Raw genomic sequence first — 22,676 nt, forward strand, 5'->3', positions numbered from 1 at the left:
GGAGTTATCTCCCATAATCAATAGAGTTATTGAATGTACTTTTTAACTAAATTTGCTAAAATAGTGGAAATAGTGAAACAGAACATCTACATATATGTTATAGTTTTGAATAAAAAGATATTTAAGGGTAAACAACTTGTGAAAGAAATTTATTTTAAGCATAGAAAATTTATGTTTTGCAGGTCAGAGATCAAGCACAGCAATTATTGTTGAAATTGATGATGCCTGGATCATCACCTCAGGTACTTTTTCTTAAGTATTCTATGCTGAACTGATGCAAAGAAGATTTTAAATGTTTTCTATCAACAGATTAATATTATTGAATAGGTATCAATCAACAACTTGATTAAAATATTCATGGTTAAACTTCTAGTAGGAGCTAACTTTGAACTTTGAAAGCCAGAATCCATAATGCAAATTTTTTATCTTCATGAGTATAAAGGAATATATTTTAAATATACATCCATATTTAAGGCTTAGTTTTGCTTTTATTTGATTGAACACATATTTTCCTTATGATATGATCTTTCCAATTTAATTTCAAATTAGAGTTTTTAACCTGTTTTCACAATCCACTGAACATAGAAAATGATACTGTGGATGAAGGGACACATTCTTGTTAGTTTATATCAATGTTTTAATCCTTTGTATTGTAAGAAGTATGATATTTAACTTGAATGATGGTCCACATTAGGTCAGCATCAGTGGGACCTCTCACTCTCCACGGACATTGGTTTTAGGGAGATATCTGTTTTGTAGTACAAGTATTTCCATTCCTGTACCATTTACAAGCTAAGTATTTTAATATGTTATCATACATTACCTACATGTAAGATTCATAGTTTGATAAAAAAAAAATCAATTCAGATGAAATATATTGAAAACCATATATGTTGATTTCTTCTTGCAGTTTGTGTTTGAAAGATTGATGGGAGCCTTCAACCACAAGTTATGGCATGTAAGAGAAGGGGTACTCATATGTTTACAGAATACATTAAACTTGTAAGTCGTCAGAATTCTTCTCTTAATTTTAATGATCACTTGAACAAACCTGTGAACTCGCAGGCATATAGGGTGTAACAGAAAGTATATAAACTGTTGTTGTAGGATAAATTTTAGTTAAATTTATGACTGGAGAATTTCAGGAAAGGTATCAAAAGTTGTAGATACTTGGGGAAAGGACAATTTTTTAGCTCTCCCTTTTTTTGTCGAGCCTTCAATATTAGTATAGATGTAGCAAAATGACTTGCATGGTTTTTTAGTGACTACTGATAGCTGCATTCCTCATTTTAGTCTCTGGAATTATATTGTAAACCCATATTGTTAAACTGAACTACTCCTGGTTGTAGAGGTGAATTTTTCACTTATTTTTAAATGGATTGTAGAGGTATAGTAATGGTAAATGTCACAGGAACTAATGGTAATAAAGCTCACTTTTTGAGTCCTTGTTGTATATGAATAATATATAAAAAGGAAAAGAGGAATTACAGAAAAATACCAATCATGCAAGGGCTGTATAGCCAGTAAAGGTCGTTCAAAAAATACAGGACATTTTTTAAGTACACATAGGAAAGAAGTAAAAAAACACATTTTGATTATTATCATGAACATAAAGTGTCAGTGACACAGTTTGTATATAATTTTTTGATGTACATTATGATGTTTATTGCAATTTTATTCAAATTGTTTTTTTCTTATTTATAACCTGTCACCTTAATGAGATATTGTTATTTACACAGGTATGGAGCCAGATGTTTATCTCTCAACAAAATCGTTCCTTCAATATGCAAATTAATAGAAGACCAGAATTCACAGGTATTGGTTAACATTGAAATTGGAATCTATAATGTACTCAGGCCAATAAAATATATGCTTGTTTCCAGTCTGTGTGCATAAAAAAAAAAAAAAGGAAATCAAGTTGTGTAAATAATTATAATTTTTTTTTCAATACAAAGAAATTTTATGGATATCAATATACATGTTTCACCCAAAATGTCTTTTACGATGCTAAACAAAAAAAATGTGAAAAAGCATGAAAATTTAGGGTTAGTTTGGAAAGATGACAACGAACTATAATTTTTTAGGCCTAACTTTGTGTGGCCATACAACAATGCACTGGGAATATAACGCCCAATAGTGTGCATTTTATGTTATTTTATGAAACAGTAAAAATATATGCATAAAGATTTGATTTTATCATCAAATTATATATATATGACACCTACATGCAATTGAGATTTATACATTATGAGTTGCAATAACTTGCAGAATCTTCATCCAGCTTTATTTCATCTGAATGAGTTGTTTATTATTGTATATTTACCTCATGTTACACATATACCACAGACACTCCAGCTTCCTCCACCAATACAAACTTGCCGCCATGAAATAGCCCAAAAGCAGTGTGTATATGTGGCGTTAAAACACCAAAAATCAAAAAAATATGTGTGTCTGAGCGTGCTTTACAATGATATCTTTAGTTTTGAAGTCTTGAGTTTTATACAGATAAATTGAAAGAAGACATTTTTGGGTAGCTTCATCTTATCCAGTATTTTCTATTTCAGATCATGCAAATAAAGCATTGTATATTAAAGCCTATCTATAAATATTTGTATATTATAGGTTAGAGATGAGGCTGTTAATACTCTATGTGAGATCTATAGACATGTCGGGGAAAAAGTTAGACAGGATCTGGCGAAGAAAGGAATACCAGCACAGAAGTAGGCATCTCATCAAAATTTAACTGCATTCTTAGAGAAACATACAATGTTACTGTGAATTCATTTATTTTTGTTTGTTTTGATTTTTGTAATAGCAGAAAAGCTTGCCTTTTCGTAGACATATGGTTTTGCCAAAGTCCACATACAATCATAAGAACTTTGAATTTTGTTGAACATTTGATTTGGGGTTAACCCATACCAGCGTAATCACAAATATTTGTATCCAACAAATAATAATTAATCCACAGTGTTTTTAACCCGATTTTTGTGACAAAAATGTCGGTTATTGATTTGGGGATGTACTGCGGTCGGACGGCCAGTCGGGCGGTCGGCAATCAAATGTTGTCCGTGCATTAACTCATGAACCGTTCAACCAAAGCTTTTAAAATTTTAATATGTTGTTACTGACAACTAAATGAAGGTCAAGTTCAATAATGGCGATTTTGACTTTTACCGTTCAGGAGTTATGGTTCTTGAAAGATTGAAAAATGGCGTTTCCAGTCGTGTCCGTGCATTTATCCATGAACTGTTCTACCAAAGCTTCCCAAATTTTAATGTGTTGTTACTGATGACAAAATGGAGGTCAAGTTCAATAATGACGATTTTGACTTTTACCGTTCAGGGGTTATGGTTCTTGAAAGATTGAAAAATAGTGTTTCCAGTCGTGTCCGTGCATTTACGCATAAACAGTTCTACCAAAGCTTCCCAAATTTTAATATGTTGTTACTGGTGAAAAAATGGAGGTCAAGTTCAATAATGACGATTTTGACTTTTACCGTTCAGGGGTTATGGTTCTTGAAAGATTGAAAAATAGTGTTTCCAGTCGTGTCCGTGCATTTACGCATAAACAGTTCTACCGAAGCTTCCCAAATTTTAATATGTTGTTACTGATGACAAAATAGAGGTCAAGTTTAATAATGATGATTTTGACTTTTATCGTTCAGTAGTTATGGTTCTTGAAAGATCTAAAATGGCGTTTCCAGTCGTTTCCGTGCATTTACGCATGAACTGTTCAACCAAAGCTTCCGAAAATTTAATATGTTGTTACTGATGACTAAATGGAGGTCAAGTTCAATAATGACGATTTTGACTTTTACCGTTCAGGAGTTATGGTTCTTGAAACATTGAAAAATGGTGTTTCCAGTTGTGTCCATGCATTTACGCATGAACTGTTCAACCAAAGCTTTTAAAATTTTAATATGTTGTTACTGATGACAAAAAAGAAGTCAAGTTCAATAATGACGATTTTGACTTTTACCGTTCAGTAGTTATGGTTCTTGAAGGTCGTAAAACGGTGTTTCCATTCACATTGTTGCATTTACTCACGAACCATTCAATCTAAGCTTTTCAAATTTTAATATGATGATACTGATGACAAAATAGAGGTCAAATTTGATATTGACAATTTTCACTTTCACCAATCATCAGTAATGGTTCTTGTGATATTGCCAGGACACAAATAAATGCTAATTAATCTGGTTTGCTGTCGTTGTGACAGCCTCTTGTTTAGATTTATTTTGAAAAGACGTTTTTTTCTTCTTGTTGATGCATACTCTGCCTGTCCTTTTATTCCCATAAAATATTGTTTAGTTCATTCTTAATTGTTATTTTTCTAAATATTTTTTTATTTTAGATTAACCCAGATATACCAAAGGTTTGATGAAGTAAAAGCATCAGGAAACATGTTGGCTACAGCAGATTTTGGTGAGTAGATTTGGTATAGGAACTAATATTTGTAATGGTTTTGTTTGAGACTAGTACTATGGCAATACTTAGTTTAAAGGTCTATTTACAGGCAGTTTGCAACAGCACAATTCTTAATTTTAATTCTTAGTGAAAAAAAAAGGAAACGGTTTTGAGTATTTTCCAAATAAAAGGAGCTATACATTATGTTTGATTTTATGACTTGCTGAGGGTCAATATTTAAAATATATTTAAGAAAGATATTTATTAAATCAGATATTCCTCTTATATTATTTATACACATGTAAAGGGAGACTACTCTGTTATTTCTCAACTCATTACTTAAATAATATAATAAGGGAGATAATTCATTTGCTCTTAGAAATATTCTGTTGTATTTTTTGCTCACAGAGGGTTCATTGTATCCAGATGAAATGACATCAGGTAGAAAAAAGCTTCTTTATAAACCTGCTTTTATACCAATATTTTGTTTGTATGTTTAGGGATTTGAAATTTTTAAATTGGATCACTCAATAAATCTTTCTGTTTCTGGTCTGGTTGCAAATTTTACTGAGCTTTTTTTACCACTAGATTTCCCTGATTGGGTTTGGTTTTCTTTATGTTTTTATTTTGGTTCAGAAAGATATTACTGCTTTGCTACTTGCAAGTTTATTATATTGAAGTTAAGATAGAAAATATACTTGGAAAGTGTACTTAAAGATGAATGTTCAGCTAGACTGTGGTCAGAACAGACAAACCACTGACTGAAGTTAAATCAAATGTGCAAAAGCACTAACTCTGCTGAAAAAGGAGTTTTTTCTAACCTTTTTCAATAACTGAAGACACCTTGTAAATGTTAACAGTTATAATTACACCAGTTTTGAGTACTGTGAACACAAAGTTTGCCTCTCAAGTTCAAAGCTCAAATAAAAAATCTGGTGACTAAAATTGATTGTTAGATATAGGGTAAATGTTTGACTTATTTTTATGCCCAATTTATGAGCATTGTGTTTTCTGGTCTGTGCGTCTGTCTGTCTATCCACTTCATGTTAAAGTTTTTGGTAGAGATAAGTTTTTGATGAAGTTGAAGTCAAATCAACTTGAAACTTAGTACACAATGTCATGTTCCCTATGATATGATCTTTCTAATTTCAATGCCAAATTAGAGATGTTCCATCATTTTCACGGTCAACTGAACATAGTAAATGATAGTGCAGATGGGGGCATCCATGTACTAGGAACACATTCTTGTTTCATACAATTTTTTTGTGAATAGAGTCACAGATGTCTTACAGCTGTAAAAAGAGACTAAGAAAGAAGACATCTTTGTTAGTAATGAATTAGTAGGTACATGTAAGATAGTATTTTGGCTCTAAGAACTATTGATTTGCCATGTAAAGTGATTGAAACAATACAATCTGAAACAATGAAACTAGTAAAATCATACTAAACGGTTGCAGGTGCTTTCATGTTTATTTGTGTTTTATATATTTACTTGCCTGTTTATAATCAGCGTCACAAACTCAGATCCCTCTAAACAGTTTTCATGGGTTGTATAGTTATACTTTTTATTACATTGTCAAATTGCTTTTTTTATGAAATTAATGTAGAAAATGTAAGGAACTATATGGTTTTCCTACGCATGTTTTGTTTCGACGTTATCGACGTCTTGACAACGCCTATTGTTGTATGACGTCAGAGAGTGAAATAACCACGTTTATTTCACATGTGAAATTATCGGATTTATCTAACTGGGAAATCAATGTAATTCATTGCAACCAATGTAAAAAATACTGTTAATTCAGAAATTATTATGATATTTTTATTATTGTGAAAAATGTGACAGGGTTATCATCATAATAATTAAAATTTGCATTTTGAAATTTTTTACATGAATCAAACAGGATTTTTCTTAATATTGCAAAAATTAAAATCGCATTTTAGTCTAAAATGACAAAATAGCAATAATAAATGCATGCAATAATTTCTGAATTTACAAGGCAATACCTGAGAAATACACCTGAAATGTTGATACTTTATAACCATTCCTACCATGGTGTATTATTTTGTATGTAATTTTTGCAGTACTGAATTAAGTTTCAGTATAATACGTTAAATCAAATTTGATAGTTTGAATAAATTTGAAGGACATTGATTTTACACCTATTGTCCGTATGAATGCCTGTTTATTTATATATACTATAAAATTTGAAATATTATCATGTATTGGTTATTGTTTTCCCACATGAATATAGTAGTGTAAAAAGAATTTAAAATTGTAATATTTACTAACTTTAGGACTGTGATGTCAATACTACGTCAGAATCAAATAATGTAATCAATAATTATCATTATCTACTGGTATACAAATACACATGTGCAATGTAAATAAATTTACTGAGGAAACGTTTCAACCTATTGATGATATTGACAGCATTTTATGCACAATCAGCATATTTTCTTGTCAACAGTTCACAATATTTCTTCCAATACAAATATTAATTTTTTGAAGTTAATGAATTTGAAAAAAGATGCTTGTGAATTATCATTTTACTAGAATATTTTTCAAAATTAAATTAGAATTGTTAATATTATTTTGAGGTTTGCTTTAATCAATTTTCGTTAATCTTCATTTAAAATGATTAATTCTGAAGAGCATCAAAGAATTATAGCAGTGTGAAATTAATTTCAAGTTTTACACACAGTGCTAAAGGGTTTAGAACTATTCAAATTTCAATACTTCAAGTTCTAGCTTGTTTTTATTTAGACTTTTTGGATTATTCCAGATTTGTTAACAGACAATAACATCAAAAGTTCATCCAACTTATCTTGGCATAATAAAAAGTAATATTTCAATTCAAAGATTGAAATCAATCTGTTCACCTGATTTCCCGTACTTTCAAATCAGTTTACTCCAAATGTTTATTTATTTGGGTGGAATTTATTTGTCAATATGTTTACTTATTAAAGTAAAGAGATCTATCGATAGCAAGTACAAATATTAATAGATATTTGGGACATTTTATTAGATAACATAAATAAACATTTTTATCATTCATTTACCTAATATAACATCACAATTATTTGACAGGTATCATTTTTTTTCTAATAGAAGATCTAAAATTGAAAAATTATTGGAATGTTGGTTTTGTGGGTGAATATAAAAACATGTAAACACAGAAAAGGACAAATGATTTGAACTTGTAGAAGTGTTTACATTTATTTATGTAATTCAGATGAAATTTGTTATAACTTCTTATGGTCTTTTTATGTAAATAAACTCTATTTAGAAATCCTTTACATTTTTTGCAAAGAATTAGGCTGTAGTCCTGCTTGAATACATATTATTTTATTATCAAAACTGATATCGGTGAATCTTAACCTTATTAATGAAACTTCTATCAAATCGTGAGAAGAGGTGGCACAAGTTAATTTAAGTTCAAAATCTTTTGATAAATATATGCAAGGACATGATTTTTTCTCTCTGTAGATTTGAATACTGAACTGACTATTTTTACTTTATATTCATAACATTTAATTACTCTTTAATCTTTTATATATGTACAATTTAGCTTCATTTTTTTGAAATGCTCAAAGGTGTTATTTAAAGGTTTGAATTTTTGTGCCAATCTGTTTGATCTGATGCCAACGTTATGGAAATAAAATATTGGCAAGTTAAAAAAAAAATATATATAAAAAAAAATCTCTGAAAATTATGTAATTTATCATTATTATTTATGTAAAATAAAACATTTTTGAGTAACAGAACCAAATGGACCTAACAGTTTTATTTTACTGTCAGGCTTACATTTGGGAGTTGTAACCCAAATATTTGCAGTCAAAATATATCATTTGCTGCAAATTACTTCCCTTCAAATCCATAGGGCTTGTTACTTGTCAGATGGGACCCTAAGACTGACAGCAATAATGATATTTGGTGGGGCAGTTTAAGTCAATATTTCAACAGTTAACAGTCTGCACAGAAAACTTTTTCATCTACTAGTCTGTTAATTAGATATCAAAATTTGTCCCTATATGACTATATAAAATTTTGAAAATTTCACTAGTCTGAATCAATATTTACTAGTCTGGGGCATCGGACTAGTGGCTAACCATGCAGACTGCAGTAGTATCAAGTTTTTAATTATTTGTACCAAAAATCCCAGTCCTGTAAAGTTTTTGTCAGCCAGTAAAATTTTCTAGAAAAGATAAAAGAACAACAGATATAAGTTTAAAGAAAATTTTATGATTGACACTCAGATACTCTGACTTTTAAATCCAAAGTTTTTCATGAAGACTATGAAATGTCATGCTGATGAGAGATATTCATATGATGTTTAGATGAAGATAATTTTGGCCATATGTTGATCAGATATTCATCTGTATACCTGGGAGGTTTTATGTTGACATATAGTCTGTGTGCTGGGGTGTATGATCTGCTTATACCAATTATAACCTGGTTTTAAGCAGATGAAACAGAAAGGATTGTCACAAATCTTTGTTGTCCTCTCTTACTTGTGTGGTTATTTAAAATTTAATTGAGAAATTATTTGATGGACCCATTAAGAGTTTTTAAGTGGTTTTGTGGTTGGTACATCTAAAGAAGACCTTGTTTTGAGGTTTCCTCAAGCAGAATTAGTTATGAGACCTGTTCCCTTTATACAGTGAAACCTGTTTAAACCGAACCTCTTTGGGACTTAAGATTTTGGTTGGTTTTGGCCGAAGTTCGGTTTTATCAGGTTTACAACGCACATTTTTTGATATGACGGTTCTCACGAACATGTTTGGTTTATACAGGTTTTCGGTTTAAGCAGAATTTGTTTTAGCCAGGTTTCACTGTATATATTTTTCAAAATAATTATTGATCATAGATTGGAAACGTAGCTCTAGTACCATGCAGGACATGTAATTTATAATTTATAGTATTGTAACTTAGATTATTGTGAATTTCATAATTGTCTTACAATTACATGTCTTATTGAAACAATATATTTGGCTCTGAAGGGGAACAGGTGAGATAGGTTTTCCCCAAATTAGGTTCATATTGATGCATTATTTTTGTCGAGCCTGCAACTTTTGCAGAAAGCTTGACAGGAATAGTGATCTGGCGGCGGTGGCGGCAGTGGCGGCAGTGGCGGCGTTAGCTCACTTCTTAAAAGCTTTATATATTAGAAGGTAGAAGACCTCAAGATGCCTCATGTTACAAACTTTCCGTCAGTCACATATCTAATGTCCTTGACCTCATTTTCATGGTCCAGTGACTACTTGAAATAAAAGTTAAGAATTTTTGTAATGTTAAATTCTCTTTCATTATAAGTAATTGGATAACTATATTTGGTATGTGCGTACCTTGCAAGGTCCTCATGCCCGTCAGACAGTTTTCACTTGACCTTGACCTCATTTCATGGATCAGTGAACAAGGTTAAGTTTTGGTGGTCAAGTCCATATCTCAGATACTATAAGCAATAGGTCTATTATATTCGATGTATAGAAGGACTGATATATAGGATAAAGGATGTAAGAAATAGATGTTGGGTTGCTGTCCCATTGACATATGTCCCACATCTCCTTTTGTGAGATGCATTGAAGTAGACAAGGATGAAAACATTACAAATGTAATACTGTTTGACAGAACTATCTTTCCATGATGGATGATTTTATAAGTGGATAGGTGCTTTCATTTGTACGACATAAAACACTACATGAATTTATTAGAGGGTTGGATGTGTTGACACCCATGTTAAAACTACTGGTATGGCCTTAAGATTAATGACATAGTGAAATATTTGCACATCATTTTTAAAGAGGACATACTTTTATTTGCATAGTTCTTATATAGCAACTTCAGATAAAATTTAAAAGACATTAACTGCACATTTTACGTCTGAGAAGCATGAAATACTGCGCTGAGATTTATATCTTGTATCAGTGTTCTATTTCACTAAATCAGTGAATGGGTATGAAATATACCATAAATAGGTGATTTAAAGTAATTAAAATTTCAAATTTGTATTTTGATAAAATCTCTGTCAGTCATCATGTACCATTAAGACTTAAAATTTACATAGACTATTGCTATTTAAATCTTTGACAATGAGAAACTACTTTCCTTTACCCACTGTGCAAAATAAAACATATGGTAACAGTTGATGCAAAATATGTCATTCATGAAGTTATTGGGTTGAACACGTTTGACAATTCATGAAATTTATATCATGGATGGAATTAGGTTTCAATTTGAGGACAGGATCTCCAATTTTTAAGCCTACAAAAGCTTTTTGGATGTCAGGTGTAAGCAATATGTTGTATATCCTAATTTCTGGAAAATTTATGACATGATGTACCCCATAATAAGGTTAAAGTTTGTCCTGATATGAAAAGCTTGAATTTATTAACAAGTAGTTTGCAGGTCATTTCTTCATAAATCTTAGAAAAAATACAAATAGGCCTGTGCTGACATGATCATAAATCATTAATCTTAAATTTCAGAAGAAAAAAAACATGAATAAAATATTTTCATTGTTTATTTACATAATTAAAAATAACCGTTCAAAGTTTAATAGCTATCTGATGGGATTTATCCAGTATGACATTGATAAGTTATAAAAATTACTTAACTGTTAAAAAATAGTCAATTTTACACCTGTAATTAGGCCGATCCATATAATAATAGGCCTAAGGGGTAACAGGTTATGTTCAATGACTACCTGTTCTCCTGAGTGAGATAATTCTGACAAGATTATTGGTCCTATGTCATACATTTAAAAGGATCAAGCTCATCCAGGTACTAATTGTTTTGATAAATTAATGACATGGTTTAACGAGTCATTTCATGTGTTTCGAAAAATCTTCGATATTATCTTGCAATTGTGTTCAGAATGGAAGAAAAAAATTGTCATAAGGACAATGCCTTGACACAAGAGATATTATTAGACAGTACATGTATATGTGAAGAGTAGACATTTTTTAATTCACATATGATGTTATGTTTACATTAAATGAAAGGATAAAATCAGGATTAATTGGAAAGGACAGAGTTGGAAATTAGCCTGAGATTTGAGATAAACTGTGCATGTATTATGAAACTGGTAGAATTTAAAAGCAACAAACCTCTGAGAAGCGGAAGGATTACATAAAACTTAACAGAAATTTAAATTTATATAGAGAACATCTTTATTTTGACATTAAGGTGGCTTTATTTAGACATTAAGGTGACTATTTAATTGTTGTAAATGAATAGTGGACCGAATAAAAAGGCCATTAATCAGCAATGGACAATTAAATCTTAACTGACCAGTGTCATTTCACAATGACTAAAGAGGTGGCTGCATGATCCTGGAAACTCAACGATATTTTAAATGAATGACAGGACGTGGATACTGGGTTACATTTTAAACTTATTGTTGTTTAACCGAAAGAGAAATAATAGTTGATAAAAAAGGATCGGTGAAATAGTGCCTTGAGACATATGTTTTAAAACAATTTCTTTATTTGTTAACTTTGATCATTGAATCTACATTGCATTTTACATCATCAATGGAGCACAAATATTTGAGTGTACATTATTGTATGTAAGGAAGAGAACTCACTCACCTGAATAATTGTCAATAATTGGACAACATTCTGTTACAGTGCACTTTTACATAAGCTTAACAATACTTATGCATAACTTGACAAATGACATATATACATGTGCCTGGAGGAATTTAAAATTCAAGGACTGAAAGTCTGAAGTTATTTATGTTCAGTTGTGATGAATTAGGATCTTAATATAATATTTGTAAAAGCATCCTTTTCATCAATTGAGCAGATGTTAGATTTTTTATGGAATACTGAAAATAGGAATGAAAGTATCAATTAAATTAGCAAATTTAAAAAAAAATGGATTATTTTAAAATACAGATGTTTTGACAACTAGAACCTAGTAGTTGTGTGTGTCTTCGAACTGTTGGATCGTAATATAAATAAGTGAAATACTATCCATAGTTTAAACAACTTGTAATATACAAATAGACGGTTTTGTGTATCATATATAAAGTTTACAATAGATTCATTCCAAGCTGGCCTATCTGAACACTTGTTTAACAGGAGACTTTAATGCTTTAAGGACGAGATCACAAAGTGTGTTTATTAAATACTTTGGGCACATCTCCAAGAAATTGTCATTGAATGTGATCAGTTTTTGAGGTTGAATGAATGATGATCAAAATATAAACTTATTGATTTGATTTCTGTAATTTTTTTTGTGTACATTAAGCAAATACTGGAATTGACCCAGTATGGAAATTGGCCTGAAGCTCCGGTGATAAAGTAAATGTTGAAACTAGCCGATACTTTAAGTTTAAATTACCAACGAGGCTAATAAATAATACAAGGTGAAAGTCATTTTGATATTGAAATTAAGAATTAAACTGGACTTACGTTAGGTGACTTTAATTCTTAAAAAAAGGTGAATACGATGCATACAAATGTGTGAATGGGAAAAATTCTTTAAAGGAAATTATCAGCAAGATGTCATGTAGAGAAAAATGTGTCAACATAAAATCCATGTATTTGGGAAGGATTATGAAAATATTGAATTAACTGTAATTAGCAGGTGACTTTCTGAAATCAGAACTGCTTTGTTTGTAAGCCAGTTAATCAGATTTAAATTAGAAAGTTTGTTTTATTTTGGAGCCTTACGGATTAGTATGTGGCTAAAGTATTAAAGGAAAATCAGTTGGAAATTTTACTACCTCAGAAAATTTGTATTTGGTGCTAAAAATGTTAACATGTTCTGTCGTTTTTGGGATCTTAGGTTCAAAATTTCGTAACTAAAGTGGCTTGGATACGTGAAACATGTAAATTAGTTGTTGTTTACCTCAGTGGATTACGTGATGAGCTCTAACTTTGATCAGGGATTAAATCACTTAGACGTGCCAAATAAGGATGTTGAGGAGGAACTATGGTCCTCTCCATTAATGCATTATACCTCACCGTTTGATGATTATAAGGAATTATTTGATGATATTGAAAATGACCAAGTTTTCAAATTCCCCGATGTCTCAAATGGACCAATGGAGGACTTGAGTAAGTTTCTAGGTTCTAATGCTTTAATTTTTATTACCGGTACAGTAAATGGTCAGATCAGTTTGGCAGTGAAATGAATATTTTCTTTAATCAATGCATTGTAAAATGCATGAGGAATAATTTTGAAGCTGAGATCATTCTATAAGATATTCAATTTTTCATGGTTCCTTATATACCATTTTTTTCCCCCAATTAGCTTTGTCTAAATTATTTTCTGATTATTTTGACAATTGGTACTTGAATTAATCCTTCACGCTTTTAAATTTCTCTGCACTTTTCTCATGGAAATATGCAGAATGAGGAAATGTAATCTAATTTACATGTAAATATTTAGCATGATTTATTGATATCAGGTACATGTATTTATCTCAACCTTGCATACATGTAACGAATAACTTGTTGTTTGGTTTGGCTTGTGTATGCCATAATCATGATAATATTTTTATAACTAAGGTAATTAATTACCAGGTACATCAAGTATATGATAGGAGATAATTTTGACAGTCATTCAGATTTACTTGCTGTTTGTGTGTAAAATTTCAAAATATTAGGCCACACAATTAGCTAATATATAATTCTGTTTACCAAGAAGAGCCTATACATAGACAAATATTTTATTATAATTGCAGTATACAAAGTTAAAAAAAAAAGAGTCATGTTGCAATTATTTCTTTGAAGAAAAATATTAGGGTTTAGGGTCGGGGTGAATTCTTATGGTTATTTGATAAGACTATTTTAAAGATTTAAAGTTTTTGTTTTATATTGGAAAAATTATGAAGAAGAGTCTAAAATAATACCTGCATTTCTGAAAGCTTATAAAGTGTAACAATCATTAGTGATAGATATAAGGATTATTTCTGTAACATATATTTTTTATGGACTTTTGTTAAAATGAATGATATTTGAGGTAGTGAGGTATCCACCCTAACATACCAAAGAGTTATTTTCATAACTAGATAAGGTTACTGTGACCATCAGATAATTCTATTCCCTTCCTTCCTGGTCTTTGTTCAAATTGTCAATTAGAAAAAAGTTTAGAAGAATTCATTTAGTTAAATAGGGAAATGACAACATGTGACCTTGCTAAGTTCTTTCTCATTGTGAATTTAACATTCTGTAATGCAAAACTTAAAAATCTGTTAAACAAGAGATGGGGATTTGATGCAACTAAACAATTTTAATTTTTAAGCCCCACCAAGTAGCATAATGTATTTCGGTCTTTGAGTCTGTTTGATCATCTGTCCTTCCGAGTGTCTGCCTGTCTGTCACACTTTAGGTTAAATTTTTTGATCACGTTATTTTTTTCTGAAGTTGAATTCCAATCAAATTGAAACTTAGTTCACATGTTCCCTATGATATGATCTTTCTAATAAAATGCCAAATTAGAGTTTTTACCCCAATTTTATGGTCCACTGAACACAGAAAATGTTAGTTTAGTGGGACATCCATGTACCATGGTCACATTCTTGTTTTTAAGTGAACTCACCTGCCCCAAAGAGATGGAGAAACAAACCCACACACATTTTCCAGATTATATTCATATGCTATATATCTAAAACATTTTTTTCTGAGGATGATATACATATATATTGATTCAAATTTATGACACCAAGGTTGAATGAGGTTAAACATTAAAAGATTGTAAACTTATAAGTATTTTCAGTCATTTGTTTAGTATCTGTGAAATGACAGTAGGCGAGTTACAACAGTAAAACAGGTTTTAAATTTATGATAGTTTTAGGTCCTTCAGGGTGTGAAGCACTTCTTAAGTATATATTTTTTGTTTTATTTGTATAACTCAAGGCCAAGTGATCTTCGTGAAGAACGTCAGGTTTCAGGACTTTGGTTACATAATTACACGTTTGTACAAAAACCGAGGTCCAATTATGAGATGACTGGCTTTGCTAGAATTACAGCGATTATTAGTGAAGAAAGTATTGCATATCTAGGATAATATTTCATATTTCCTTGGTTTTGTTATCTCCTTTTACCCCTATTTTCATATTGTGCAATTAGCTTTCTTATGTCACTGTTTTTGGCATGATGTTTTAAAGCCTAATTTTAAGAGACCACTGATTGTGTTGGGAGGAACTAATTTTGTGATACTCTCTAAATTACTATTTTATATGTTGTGGGCCTTGAAACAAGGAACAGCAGTGCTCCAAGTTGAACCTAGAAATGTAAATTTTGATCGACAAATATTGTTTTTTTACACAAGTTCGTTTATTTCCAAAAATGATCATATAATGTCTGCATGAACACAAACCTGAACAACAATTCTATCATGAAGTATATGTAGGACTGAAAATTGTCAAATTGTACACAGGTTTAAGGGTCTTGAAATTGAATACAAGAACCTCACCAAGAAGATAGTCCCTTTGCAGAAGGATGGATAGATCCATGTAACAATTAAAGTTAGAATATTTCTATAAATGAGCATTTGTCATTTCAGTAAAAAAAATAGATGTGTACTAAGTTGTAAAGCCTTTTAATTTCTAATGCTGGTACCCAGTTCACACTGAAACTGTGCTGTACTCTGGCCAAGGAAAGTAACAAACAAATATGAAGACCTACAATGGACTGGCCTTTTATCATGTAGACTGCATCAGATTCTTTTTTCTTTTCCTTAATATACATGAAATATTTACCACTTGAAGTTAAGAAAGCAACAACTATGTAAAAATAGATTGCATAAAATGTCTACAGTTTAAAAACGAGATATAAAACATTTTTTTTAAGATAAAACACTTCAAAGATATAATGGTAATAAATGCATATTAGATTATGTAACAGTTGCCTTAAATTGCATTTACAAATGTTTATTTTACAATGTCAGCTTGTTGTATTTTATTAAGGGGAGGAGTTACCTACCTTTTGGAGCCATAAGGGCTGTGGAACATAAGCATTTATTCAGTTTCAAGTTTAAATATGGCTTAGAGCAATAATGGATGGTTTGTTCACCTTAAAAGTTCAGTCTTTTTAACATTCAAGCAAGCTAATTAAGCATGAGAAACTTGTTATGATAATGACAGCATATTATTGATATGGTACATGTATAGTACTTGTTAAAAACCATTACATAACTGTTTTGATAAATTGTAAAAAGATGTCTTCAAAAAAAGAAGTAGGAAATGTAGAGCAGGCTTATATTAAATCTATTATGGTATTTAGGTTAATCTTTATAGGATATCTGTTAAAAATAAGAGGTTTTAGTAGGATACACCAGAATGAAAAGAAGTGAGAAAAAAATTATATAATTATATAACCACTAGGTAAATAGAACACTTCAAGCTACATTCAGATTTTAAGTTACTTTTCTTTAATATTTACCAATGTTCTTATTGAGGTCATGATTTTAATTGGTCGTACCTTGTGCTGGATTTGAATCATTGTGTAAACTAATGTCTTGGAAAGTGATACTGGTAGTTAGATCTCAACATTATTATTTTCTCCTTTTTACAATCTCTCTGGGAATAGGTGACACATACATACACTTACAGATTAGGTTAAAATGATGGTCTTTGGATATTTTTCACAATTTGGTCCAAATCCCAAGGGTCTTTTGATATTTTTTTTCAATTTGGTCCCTCCACAAGGGTCTTTGGATATTTTTATAATTTGGTCCCTCCCAAAGGGTCTTTGGTTAACAAATTAGGTCTATTTATGATATTGAAAGAAGACTGAAAAAATTTAGCATCAGTAGTATTATTTACAAGACTGCCAGTTAATCTATTTTCAAATATTAATGAATTTGAATGGCAACCAATTTGAAGAATATGTAGGTTGGCTCATGTCAAACTGAAGTACAAAATATTCGGTTTTGAACAAGTTATAAGTCTTTTGTGGTTTTAAGTTGTTGAGAACTCAAGTTGCACTTGTAAAGAAAACAGTAGCTGATAAATAGGCCAGAATTTTAGTGGGGATTATGTGCATTCTTTTAATTTGGAGATGTGATCATTTAAACTATGTGGAGATTAAACATAGATCAGAGAAAGAGTTTTCATTTCATTGGGGGTATTATCATAAAAGCTTAAGTCAACATAGGTTATAATAACCTTATCATCATGTTTCAATACTAGATCGCTTGTAAATGACCCTTGGTGAATGGCCAAATTTTAAAAGTTTGTCAACATTAGGGATTAGAATAGCTCCAATTATTTGGTATTGACGTCTGAAATCCTGATACATGTGTAGTAGAAACACGTCAGAATTCAAATGTTTAGTACCAAAGTTGTGAAAATTGAGATTTCAGTATTGAAAAAAGTGGAAGGGTCCAATTTGTCTTATCAAATGGGTCTGACACTTTGTCAGAAAAATGTTTGATTTTGTTCAGGAAAGAATTACCGGTAAATAATTTTGAGCTCTGTTGAAATTGAGTCAAGTTGGTTTCCAAAGTTGTAAAATGGTATAGATAAGTGGAAATGATAAATGTCTGCATGAAAAAGATTAAGTAATAGAAAGGTTGATAAGTAACTCTATGCTAGATGGTGCCAAACAATCTATTTAAGGAATGAAATTTGGCCATAATGTCTACAGTAGGAATATATTATTTTTTTTGCTGTTTTTCTCCCTTTGTTTTGCTTGGGATGATAATTACAAACTACAGCAGCAGAGTGATACACCAGATAAATACAATACCAAGTTTTGATTCAATTACAGGATCGGCACAGCGTTAAAACAGGTCCAGGCTTTTAAGGGGTAAGAGTCAAGGGTTGACTTACAAGTGTATTTCATGAAGTTTGTGATTAAAAAGGTCCTAATTTGCACAAGGGAAAATCTTAATTCTTCAATTTTTTTTTAAGAATTTCATCATTTGTTAAAATTGAACCGATTCCTAAGAATCAAATCATAATCTTCACCATACACCCTGATTTGGTTGACACAACGATCAGGTTCTCGCTAAAGATTTTTGTTTGTGAGTTGACATGCGCTTTTTTCATGGCCATCAGAGGGAAGAAAATAAATGGTAATCAAATATTTTTTTCAAGAACACAGCTCATATTCTATATCAAAATAATACAAAAATATAAATATTTGCATGTAGTATATATTTAAATTATGTGTGAAAAACCATTGTCCTTTAGTTACCTACAAACACAATTTTTTAGGTCTCAATTTAAAAAACTAATAATAAGGCACCAAAAAACTTGGAATTCAAAGTACACCTATAGATAATTTCATAATATGATGAATGTGTGGTCTATATAAATTTTGTTAAAGTTCAATGGCTATTTATACTATGATCTTTAAATTATAATTACTATCATGATTAAGCCATTGTTTTTCAGATAAAGAAATTGACAAAATATATTAATCAAATGGCATTTAACAAGGGATTTTACAGATAGTCACCGAAATCTAGGTTACCGCTGAACGATACTTGGAACTAGATACCCAGGGTCTCAACATGGATCACAATACTTTTGTTTGTACTCTGGTTATCGGCTTAATCAAAGCATGTACTCACAGAGAAGAAGTGTTTAATCAACTGGAAGGTATAAACTCCTTGTAGTAATGTATATCGCTACACTGTCATAATTTCTGCAAAGGCGAATACACATTACAAACAAAGCAAGTTGTATGAGAAGTTAAAATTAGGACACAAGCATAAATTTGTGCATTCAAATGCAAGGTCAATGCACTGACTGCAGTAGATATATATGATATGCATTAAATGCTCTTTATAGGTAATTAGGTAAACACCGCATTGAGCAATGTGCATTGCATGTTTGTTGACTTTAAATGTTTATATTATGATTCTTTACAATTAGACGAATTGTACTCAAAGTTTTTTGGTCCAGAATAGCTATAAAAAGGGAATTAGTATTATTCTAAGCAAGCTTTGCATCCCATCTTGACGGTAGTGGTATTTCTTGGTACTGATAAAAGTAAAAGGGATTTGACTATTTCCTGCTGATTTGAATGTTTAGTTCTGTAGTTTTGTGAAAATAACATGTAAGTATTATTGTTGGGTCCTGTAATTCCATGAAATTCAGGTCGTTTTCTTCTAAAAAAAAAACAACCTGTCATCACATTTTGTGAACCTCTCTTTTAGTATTGTTTTTACAAAGGAATTATGATTTTTCTGGTCTTTAAGAAGTTTGTCCATTGTATGAGATAGTTTGCTTCAAAGTTGTATCAGATTTTTTTTCCTTTGATATAGATATAGGAAGATGTGGTACAGGGGCGGATCCAGCCATTTAAAAAAAGGGGGGTTCCAACTATATGTCCCCATTCAAATGCATTGATCGGCCCCGGAACCCCCCCTTTGGATCCGCCACTGTGGTATGAGTGCCAATTTTAACAGTATATCCTGTCAAAGATTTGTAGGCAAGAAGAACCCAGAAGAGTCCAAACCCTTTGTTAATTGGGCTTGATTATAATTTTTTTAGATTATATTTGTAAATATATGATCATTTAATAATTTTGCTCAGGTTTAAACACATAATACATGTACACAATATCATATTTTCAATGAGGGTTTGAATTTCATTCTCAATTGTGTTGATACATACAACACAGTAGGTGACCTAAATTTTATGGCTTTAGTTAAACATTGGAAGAGAATTGTACAATATCTTCAAATGTACTTTTAACAGAATAAATGGTTGTAATCAATCACGATCTAAATTAATGGCAACCTTGAAGCTTTTCTCTGTAAATAGATTAATGGGCTATAAAATGCTTCATTGGGTAATGCTTCCAAATATAGCTGAGTTTTAACTTCTCTAGCTTGTACAGAGCTGGTCTGACTCTCAAGCCACAAATCATTGGTCCATATTCTAAGTTATGGGCTGATCTATTTGTCTAATAATATAACCTGTATGGCAATAGTCGATTTTTAAAATTTTGAGCCTAATTGAATTTGTCATAGGGAATATTAGATAGTTCTATTTTTATATCTATATTTTATGTTTCCTTCAAACACCAGTATGGATGACATTGTAGATTTTTTTTATAAAAATTAAACAATTTGTTTTATAGTAATTTAATCAATTAAATGAAAATTTAAAAACAGGTATTCTAGTGCTTTTAATATATTATCAATAAGGACTTAGATATTTAAATTCCAGCTTTCGGTTATGTATACTGGTAATCAAAATTGAGCAATTTTATACATAACGCAGTTTTCAGTATTTATTTGGACAAATAAGATAATCTTGGGTATTTTGGGTTGTGAATGGCAGCTATGGGTCACAGCGTTAGAAGTGGGTACTTTTGTTGGGGTTTTAACCATGTTCAATAAAAAAGCATACAAATGGTGTTTAAACTATTTCTATATGAATTGGATGAACTAGGCCAAGTATGGATAATCTTTATGGTCCATTTTATCTGTTTTTTGGAAGGTTAAATGAGGTGTTTTGTAATAGTAATAGTTCTTTATTCTTGTCAACGAGAATAAACCAGATTTATTGATGCACTTATCTAGTTCAGGTCCTGATTTTGTTCATACCTATGATTGAAAAGGTGGTTAAATATTTTAATTAACATTGATTATAATTCCATGGTTCAAAGCTTTTCACTTATGATATGTTATGGTTAGAATTCATTGAACATAAATAAACTCTATGTATATCCTGAGAAATGTTGTTTGTAAATATTGTATATATACATAAGAATTTAATAAAAGGTAAATAATGTCAATGACCTATATGTCATCTTTTACAAATATATAAATTGATCACTAAGTTTATGGTAAGATTATGGATTTATGTATTTTTAATGTTAATGAAGCTCCCCTGTGTTGTATTCACTTAACTGTACCTATATAATTGAATATGGAAGATTTCCATGTTAGTCTAAATATTAGATTCTATGTTTTGACCAAACTTGCACATCAATTCAAGAGTGCTTTATACCTCTCCACTTAAAATATCTATAGTTATGTTGTGTATAAAGCTGCTTCTACTGAAAATGGACCTCTGCTGTTATTCTGTTATCTCATCTACACAAATATTTGGGCCTTCTTTTACTTTGAAAGTCCCTATACTTTAGAGCTAAGGTTCATTCATGGTCAGGTTAGGTTAGCGTTATGTTTAAGGTTAAGTGTGGGTTAAGGTAAGGTTTGGGGTTAAGAACAGTTTAGTATATGTGTAGCAGACTGCCAATCAGCAAGTGCAGTTTACTTATACTGAATAATGTTATAACAACTCCCAGGATATTCTCTTTATAAATAGATTAGCCTATAAAACAATATTTATTCCAACTCCCAGGACAATCTTCCTACAAACAGAATTTGTCTGCACTATCACTGAGGCAACCTCTTTGACAAACAGAATTTGTCTGCACTATCACTGAGGCAACCTCTTTGACAAACAGAATTTGTCTGCACTATCACTGAGGCAACCTCTTTGACAAACAGAATTTGTCTGCACTATCACTGAGGCGACCTCTTTGACAAACAGAATTTGTCTGCACTATCACTGAGGCAACCTCTTTGACAAACAGAATTTATCTGCACTATCACTGAGGCAACCTCTTTGACAAACAGAATTTGTCTGCACTATCACTGAGGCAACCTCTTTGACAAACAGAATTTGTCTGCACTATTACTGAGGAAACCTCTTTGACAACCAGAATTTGTCTGCACTATCACTGAGGCAACCTCTTTGACAAACATAATTTATCTGCACTATCACTGAGGCAACCTCTTTGACAAACAGAATTTGTCTGCACTATCACTGAGGCAACCTCTTTGACAAACAGAATTTGTCTGCACTATCACTGAGGCAACCTCTTTGACAAACAGAATTTGTCTGCACTATCACTGAGGCAACCTCTTTGACAAACAGAATTTGTCTGCACTATCACTGAGGCAACCTCTTTGACAAACAGAATTTGTCTGCACTATCACTGAGGGAACCTCTTTGACAAACAGAATTTGTCTGCACTATCACTGAGGCAACCTCTTTGAATAGTTTTCTACTTAAGTAACCTTCATCAAGAGGAGCATCCCTAAATAAGACCTTTTAGGTACCAGTATAATTAGGTAGTATATTACCCTGGTACATGTAATACAGGATGTAACATTCCATGTTGTTTGACACATTATTACACTGGATAATGAACATCTGCTAGAAAATTTGGCAATTACCTTTCTTTCTCATCTATTGAAGATGAGTTTTGTATATCTGTTTGTTCCTATCACTCATTGAGGGTGTAGATGGATGGTTTTAGTCTGACAGAGAGAATTCAGAGTTTTGT

At 31.1% G+C, this 22,676-nt stretch overlaps 1 protein-coding gene across 7 annotated transcripts in view; it reads left to right on the forward strand.

The window, feature by feature from the left end:
• Nucleotides 1–22,676, forward strand: part of LOC134708348 (CLIP-associating protein 1-B-like) — a 109,586-nt gene that overhangs the window by 19,489 nt on the left and 67,421 nt on the right. For all 7 annotated transcript variants that reach the window (XM_063568805.1, XM_063568808.1, XM_063568809.1 and 4 more), the window contains exons 5-9: nt 183–242; nt 911–1,002; nt 1,740–1,815; nt 2,623–2,720; nt 4,354–4,424. In XM_063568805.1, the coding sequence (XP_063424875.1) occupies nt 183–242; nt 911–1,002; nt 1,740–1,815; nt 2,623–2,720; nt 4,354–4,424 (397 nt within the window). The remainder of the gene's footprint in view (nt 1–182; nt 243–910; nt 1,003–1,739; nt 1,816–2,622; nt 2,721–4,353; nt 4,425–22,676) is intronic.

The sequence above is a fragment of the Mytilus trossulus genome, chromosome 2 (assembly GCF_036588685.1).
Source record: "Mytilus trossulus isolate FHL-02 chromosome 2, PNRI_Mtr1.1.1.hap1, whole genome shotgun sequence".
Lineage (NCBI taxonomy): Eukaryota > Metazoa > Mollusca > Bivalvia > Mytilida > Mytilidae > Mytilus > Mytilus trossulus.